This window comes from Oncorhynchus tshawytscha, linkage group LG32 (assembly GCF_018296145.1).
Source record: "Oncorhynchus tshawytscha isolate Ot180627B linkage group LG32, Otsh_v2.0, whole genome shotgun sequence".
In the NCBI taxonomy this organism is placed as follows: Eukaryota; Metazoa; Chordata; class Actinopteri; order Salmoniformes; family Salmonidae; genus Oncorhynchus; species Oncorhynchus tshawytscha.
In genome coordinates this window covers 11,097,368-11,105,328 of record NC_056460.1, presented here as the reverse complement: position 1 = coordinate 11,105,328, position 7,961 = coordinate 11,097,368, and the positions used below count along the sequence as shown (strand labels likewise).

At 42.2% G+C, this 7,961-nt stretch overlaps 1 protein-coding gene across 1 annotated transcript; it reads right to left on the bottom strand.

Annotated features, from left to right (window-relative positions):
• Positions 1–561: 561 nt before the first annotated feature.
• On the bottom strand, positions 562–7,961 carry LOC112230308 (ATP-dependent RNA helicase DDX39A). The gene is given in 9 exon segments (XM_042310739.1): positions 562–843; positions 1,289–1,581; positions 2,374–2,483; positions 2,800–2,931; positions 3,826–3,956; positions 4,251–4,515; positions 4,924–5,051; positions 7,754–7,849; positions 7,852–7,961. Coding segments are annotated over 9 exon segments (1,281 nt in total). The 5' UTR covers position 7,961; the 3' UTR covers positions 562–826.

Here is a 7,961-nt window from a genome sequence, read left to right as displayed (position 1 = left end):
CCCAGCACAAGGTGGACATGTGTTATAATGCTGTTTTGTTTATTTCAGCTTCTTGATATGCCACACCTTTCAGGCGGATGGATTATCTTGGCAAAGGAGAAATGCTCAGTAACAGAGATGTAAACAAATTTGTGCACAACATGAGAAGCGTTGTGTGCGTATGGAACATTGGGATCTTTTGTTTCAGCTGATGAACACTTTACCTGTTTAATTTATATTTTTGTTAAGTGTATATATATTATATAAATAAATAAAACAGTGTTTTAAATACATGATCATAGTGCCCCCTACTTGTGACAGGGAAAATTGAATTATATATTCTATAGTGTTAATGTTGGTCTGTCTTCTGACTCATTTCAATTCAACATGAATCTTTCATGTTCAATGATATTGCAATTTGAAAAGCCAACTTCTCGAATTAGTAAGTATTGTTAGAAAATTCTGGTAGCTTTCCGAACATTCCCAGGGAGGGAATAAGCAGAGAATCATCCAACAGGGATTTCAGAAAATTGCCAGAATTTTTCAACCCTATTAGTAAGAAAAATAAAATAAACAGTAACATAACATTATATAAAACATTTTAATGTCAATTATTTCATTAAGCAAAAATAGAAACAACCACCATTAACAGGGAAAATAACATTAAAACTGCAGCCTCGGGAGGATAGGATAAAAATCAAATAAAAAGTGATGCTTAATGAACTGGGAGATCACAGAGAGGCATTTAAAATAGAAATAAAAAATGATTATTTTATTCTCCCTCTCCAAAAAAAGACCAGGACAGAGGGGCACGGACACGTCGTCTTCACTGGTCAGGGAGCGATTTTCATCTGGACTGTTCAACTGAAACGAGAAAAGAGGGAGAGTTTAGTTCATAGCATCAAGCAGTGTACCCACAAAATGACTTGCAGATGCTGGGAACCAAAAAATAGATACCTTCAGAATAAGATGAATATACAGACCACATACTTGGAATGACTAGGTAATAAACAAATGCTCTAAAGTGGCTCATCAACAATTCCTTTGAAGGAACAATTGCAAGCAGCACTGGCATAATGAAGGATATTACAAAACCCAAAAGAATAAATAAGTGAAAACATGGATATGTCTGAAATGGCATCCTATTCTCTATATAGTGCACTACTTCTAACCAGAGCCTATGTGGCTCTGATCAAAAGTAGTGCCCTACATAGGGAATAGGGTGACATTTAAGACAAAAACCATGAAAAAGACACTGCAGTAGCACATGAAATCCAAATGAGTGCTAGACTAGTTGGCTATAGCTTACTGTAGGTGGAGATGTCAATCTCTTCTGGGAGTTCTGCCACGTTGACCTCGAAGCGGTCCTGCACATCGTTCAGGGTCTTGGCGTCAGTCTCGTCAGACACAAAGGTCACGGCCAGACCTTTCGTCCCGAACCTGCCTGCACGGGCCACCCTGTGCAGGTAGGTGTCGGAATCCTCAGGCATGTCGTAGTTGAAGACGATGTTGACGCGCTCAATGTCCATCCCTCGGCCAAACAGGTTGGTGGCCACCAGGATCCGCCTCTGGAAGTCCTTGAACTGCTGGTACCGGGAAAGCCTGGGGGAGGAGGGGGGGGCACCCATAGATTTAGAATAAGTAGAACAGGCATTATACATCCTGCTTCACTCCTGTGGGTACACTGAAACTGTGACCCACAAACATGTTGTCTGGGAGAAAGTTATTGTTTAAGTCCCTCTGGATAACAGCTTCTGCTACATGACTATTATAGAAAATGTGCAAGTAAATGAGATTCTCAATTTGATTGTGCAACTCCTCATTCCTCTCCTTTTGAAAAAAAGTCAACAGTAACTGAGGAGAGGAGGAAATGTGCTTGTATGAAATTAGACTCCATTCACACATAATGCAAATGACATTTACAGGGGTGGAATCCCAAATTAAAATGTGTAAAGTAGTAAAAGACATTTAGCTAGACATTGTATGGATAAAAACGTTATGCTACTTATCGTTTTAAATATGTGCATGCTTCTCAGAGTAAACAGCTGATTGAAAGGGGAGGGGTAGATCTCAACTTCAGCAAAGGACACTTATGCTTCCTCAGCAGGAGGCGAAGACACAGTTTGCCTACTAACGAATTGACACTCCTCAACCACTTATCGGTTTACGGAAAAGTCGAGGACATTCTTTTGTCCAAATCAGAAATTCCCAATGAAAGCCAAGACCCAATCCCAAATCTACCCCTAAACCCTATGCACTTATTAATATCTGAGATGACTTGAATGTAAGCAATATCCTAATATTGCTTATACCAATCAAAACTGCTCAGATTTTAACAAGTGCATAGACTGTAGGGTTTAGCCAGTGATTTTTTTCCTCTCCATCAGAACCCACCTCTCCTCCTGGGCCATGCCCCTGTGGATGGCGATTGCAGGGAAGTTCTGCTCCACCAGCAGCTGAGACAGAGCCACACAGCGCTGCACAGACTTCACAAAGATCACCACCTTCAGACAGGGGAGAAAATGGCAGTGAGACACCGAAGACAAACATGGGGCACAAAACCCATGCTGCATCTGATATGGCACCCTGGCTTTACCCTGGTCAAATAAATGTACACTCTGAAGACGAAAAACACAGGGCATAAAACTCACAGGCAGAAACTTTGTCGGTGCATAGACTTAGTTCACTTGAATGAGTAAAATTGTATTTAAAACAAGTGACTTTCAAATCCATGGACAAAATACATTCAACTCACTCAGATTAAAACTAAAATAAATTACGTTTTAGCATTCAATTCTCTGAAAAGACCTCTGTCCGTACCTGGTTGAACTCGAGCACGTCGAGCAGGTCAAAGAGCTTGCGGTTCTTCTCGCTATCCTTCAGCTTGCAGTAGTACTGCTGCAGGCCGTGCAGCGTCAGCTTGGTCTCATCGTCCACAAACACCTCCATGGGCTACAGGAGATATTCATTAAGCACCAAACAGAACACAGGGAGGGACTACCAGGACTTCCAGTGCTAAACATTTAGCTAGTGTGCCCTAATGAATAGAACATGGGGAAAGTTTCTCTCTTTGGGACAGTTTTATAAACCTAGCCACATTAAGTGAAAAACAGGAGTAAACCACATTCTGTGTTGGTGAATGAAGAACTACAAATGTGATTGTGAACATCAATTACTAGTACTAGAGCAGGATGGAACTTTATTTTTCATTATAGCTTTAATGCCAGGACTGTTCCTCCCGAAAATGTCCAGAGCCCCAGACCCAGGTTAAAAGAGGGTCAACTCTGGCCACTTTTGAGACAGACAGTCACGAGCAGGCAAAGCTTAGATGTGCTAGACTGGAACTTTTTACATGAATATTAAGCCATATCCAAAATCCCTTGAAAAAAAGGGGGGCAATCAGCAGTTTCTACTTCAATTTTTAGACATTTAAAATTAAAAGAATAACAAATGCCCATGAGCTTAGTTCCACTTTCGTACCCCACCAGAACCCAAAATACAAGCTTGTTTCATTCCAATGCTTGTAAACAAAGTAAACGCAAAAATAAACTACATAGTCTCAAAATATGGTCAAAATGATAATTCTGATATCATTGACGGTCAGTCCTTGCATAAAGCTCTACGAATCTCAGAGTGGTTAAATTTCTCCAGACCTATCCCTCCAAAACAGGGGCGAGGAAGATGCTTCATTAATGTTTATACTGCCGATTGCCTCTTCAAAGTGCAATTTAGGGAGATGGGTTCATCTGTGTGTGTGTGTGTGTGTGTGTGTGTGTGTGTAAAACTGCAACTTTAAGTTTCAGAACATGTAGATAACCACGGGTTATAAGAAACCCTTCAACGTACATCCTGCATGAACTTGCGGCAGACAGGACGGATCTCTTTGCTTAGGGTGGCGCTGAACATCATGCACTGCTTCTCGTGGGGTGTGAGCCTGAAGATGTCCTGAACATCACGCCTCATGTCTGAGGGAGAGACGATAGGAAAAGAATATGGCCGTCACAAAAAAAGTCAACCCACTCAGCCTGAAATCTGAGGACTACATAAAATGTAAATACTTTCCTACGTTTTGGCTAAATCCTTAATTAAGTCACACCATCTATCACATTCTGTTCCAAGATCCACTACTACTTATTAGGACAGTGTATTAGAAGTGCATTCTAAGTGGTATGCTAGTAGGTACATTGGAACACGTTTTCAATTGACCTTTCAACTTACTCCCGTCACTCACATCTGGCATCAGCCCCCCTGTCCTACTGTGGTCTGAATTTGCATCTTGTCACACTCGTCCAGGACAAAGTGCTTCACGTTCTTCAGGTTGAGGGTCTTGTTGCGGATGAGGGCCAGGATGCAGCCGGGCGTTCCCACCACAAAGTGGGGGCAGTTCTTCTTCAGCGCGTCCTCGTCCTTCTTGATGGACAGGCCCCCGAAGACCACGGCTGCCTTGACGGTAGGCATGTACTTGGAGAAGCACTCATACTCTTTGCTGATCAGGAAGGCCAGCTCTCGTGTGTGGCACATCACCAGCACAGACACCTGGTAGACAGAGAGAGAGGTAGGGGAGGATGTTTAATACAGAGCTCTCTGGACAGCAGAGAAACAAAAAGGACACAAGATTATCCAATAGGATAGAACAGCAGTGTAAACAGTGAGATTAAAAGGAGAACAAATTCAGACTGCAATTGGCCCAGCGTCATTAGGGATTGGCCGGGGTAGGCCGTCATTGTAAATAAGAATGTGTTCTTAACTGACTTGCCTAGTCCAAATAAAGGTTAAATAAAGTTGGCGATTAGACACTATCTTATGCAAGTATCCCCAGATACACACAAAGCACTCAATGGATTCTCCATGGAAAGCTATTTTTAGTAAAGGAGGGAGGATGTAACAGCAATTCAGTTGCTGCGTCCACAATGTAGAGATTAATTTCATTATTCAACCACTCACCTGCCCATCCACAGGCTCAATCTGCTGCAGGGTGGCCAGTACAAACACAGCCGTCTTGCCCATACCAGACTTGGCCTGGCACAGGATGTCCATGCCCAGGATGGCCTGTGGGATGCACTCATGCTGGACTGAAAGACAGAAACGTAACTAGGGAAGTTAGTTAAGAACAAATTCTTATTTACAATGACGGCCTACCAAGAGGCCTCCTGCGGGGATTGGGGCCTGGGATTTAATAAATCCTGTTATGGCTGCGATCCCCGTACAGGGACCAACATCAGGGGAAATTAAAATACAACTTTGTAACATTAAACATTCTTGAAAATGCAAGTGTCTTACACCCTTCAAAAGATTCGAATCTTGGTAATCAAACTACGTTTTCCAATTTAAAGTAGGTATTACAGAGAACAAATCCCATGCTTTTGTTTGAGAAGAGCAATCAAGAACAGAAACATTTTCCGGCATGAGTTTTTTTCTCTCCATTCACATCTGAAGGTAAAATTATGACTTACATTCTGATATCTTGCTCTTATTTCTCTTCCTGAGTGTCCCATTGATCAAATTAAGTGCTGTTTTCTTTGATAAAATCCATTTTTTATGGCCTAAATCGAAACATTTTGTAAACCGTTTGTGCCGTGAATTCCATCTGTATCAATTTATTTTACAGAGCATTCGGCGTGATTCCCCCCTGTAAACAATCGTTTGTCTAGTCATGGTGGGTTTCAGTGCATTCCTCTGGATGTTTGCAACACAGCCAAACGTCACTGTTTTTTTTTGCAGGGAGTATTGACCGAAGTGAGCTGATTTGAAGACAACGATAAATGACTACCTTACGCACCAATAATTTTGGCAAAGCTTCATTGACTATATTTCTGCCCAATGATCTTCTTGAAATCTAGCTGGGTAGATCGCCAATGAGCTTCAGTATGTAATGGACAAGGCCCCAGGGAACCCCATTCTCACCTTGACAATCAGGAGTTGCTGTAAGGCTTTTTACGAGCAGCTGTATTTCGGAAAGTTGTAGTTTCAATGATTTCATTGAAGACATCATGGTGAATAAATCATGTAAAGCGAAGTCAAACTCTAAAGTGAAAGAGTGAGACAGAGTTTATGTTTGAGGAATCTTGGAGTGTTACGATTCAAATGAACTGAGGAGCTGTTTCTGCAAGGACAGGACGTACTTCTGGACGGGTAAGTGCTAATGCCGTTATGAAATGTGTAGTTTGTGTGTGTTTGGGTATGTGTATATATATACACACACACCACAATGGCCGGAGTGTTCCCTCTACAATACATATGTTTATTTTATGTGATGATAAAAGGCTCATACAAATATCTTTAATGTTTTTTTCACAGTGATAGCAACTGGGAGCCCCCGGTGCCAAGCTGCCCGCTCTACCTGTGCCCCCAGTGGTGTTCATATGCCACAGTTTATTACTGCAGGCATGACTGTGCCTCAGGGCCAAAAGGGCACAGCATGGAGGCATCGTTGTGTTCTGTGTCCCATGAAATGCACCACTTGTTCAGTTTACCTCTGCTTTACATCAGAAAGACACTGCTATGGGACATGGCACAGGCAGCAAAGTATTATGACGAGAACTTCCAAGGGGTGTATGGTTTGTTTTTTTATATATTTATTTTCTAATATTTTTTGTGTGTGTGTGTGTGTGTGTTAGAACTACTTTTTGATATGTTGTATATAGTTATTTGCACTGCTGTATATAGTTATAGGTCATTTCACCAATTCAGCCACTTGGGTACATTTGGGCAACTAGTGTGGGACACCTGGATGACTTCATGCTAAATGTAATGTAGCTCACCCATTCCTGAAGTTATCAGTCTGAAACATTCCATACAGTTGGCTCTTGGTTATCCATCAAAATTATATCCAGCATCCATTCTAGTACCCAGAAAGATAAGGCAACAATGTAGGCTGCACTTTTCTTTCTTTTTCTTCCAAAGATCTGTGTTATAACTAACTACATTCAATTAACATTTCCACAAACTTCAAATGTTTCCATTCAAATGATACCAAGAATATGCATATCCTTGCAAGGGGCAGCTCAGGCAGTTAGATTTGGGTATGTCTTCAGGCGGAAATTGAGAACAAAGGGATGCAGCCATAAAAAAACATATAGGACAAAACACACATCACTACATAAAGAGAGACTTAAGAAACATAGCAAGGCATCAACACATGACAACACAGCATGGTAGCAGCACAAAACATTGTACAAACATTGGGCACAGACAAAAGCACAAAGGGCAAGAAGGGTAGACAACACATCACACTGACAGTTATGGCTGCTTTGTAAGAGTGTCCATGATTGAGTCTTTGAATGAAGAGATTGAGATAAAACTGTACAGTCACTAGGGGCAGAAAACTGAAGAGAGGAGCGACCCAGGGATGTTTGCGCTTTGGGGATCTTTAACAGAATGTTACTGGCAGAACAGGTGTTGTATGTGGAGTATGAGGGCTGCAGTAGATATCTCAGATAGGGGAGGGGGAGTGAGGCCTAAGAGGGTTTTATAAATAAGCATCAACCAGTGGGTCTTGCGACAGGTATACAGAGATGACCAGTTTAAGTATGATGTGATGCTTGAAGGGGCATACATGTATAACTCATAGTCAGAGTCCCAAATGACACCCTATATATAGTGGATTACTTTCCACCAGGGCCCAGTCACACACAGCGCTAGTTTTGAACAAAGCCCTATGGGCCCAGCTCAATAGTAGTACACTATGTCAGGAATAGGGTGCCATTTGACACACAGAATGGACAAAGTCAAAAACAGTCCTTGGTTGAAGGTGGGAAGTGCCTGTGAGGCTCACCTTCAGAGGGATGTTCAAAGCCACAGTCGACAATGGCGCGGAGCAGCTCTAGTTTGAGCAGGAAGTCTCGGAAGGCGGAGCTGTGGATGGAGACTAAGAGCCCTTTACCTCCTTCTTGCCCGCAGGTGTGGCGGTCTCCGGGGCAACCTGAGGCTCCTCATCCTCTTCATAGTCCAACAGCTCGTTGTCAACGTCGTTCTCTGCCATT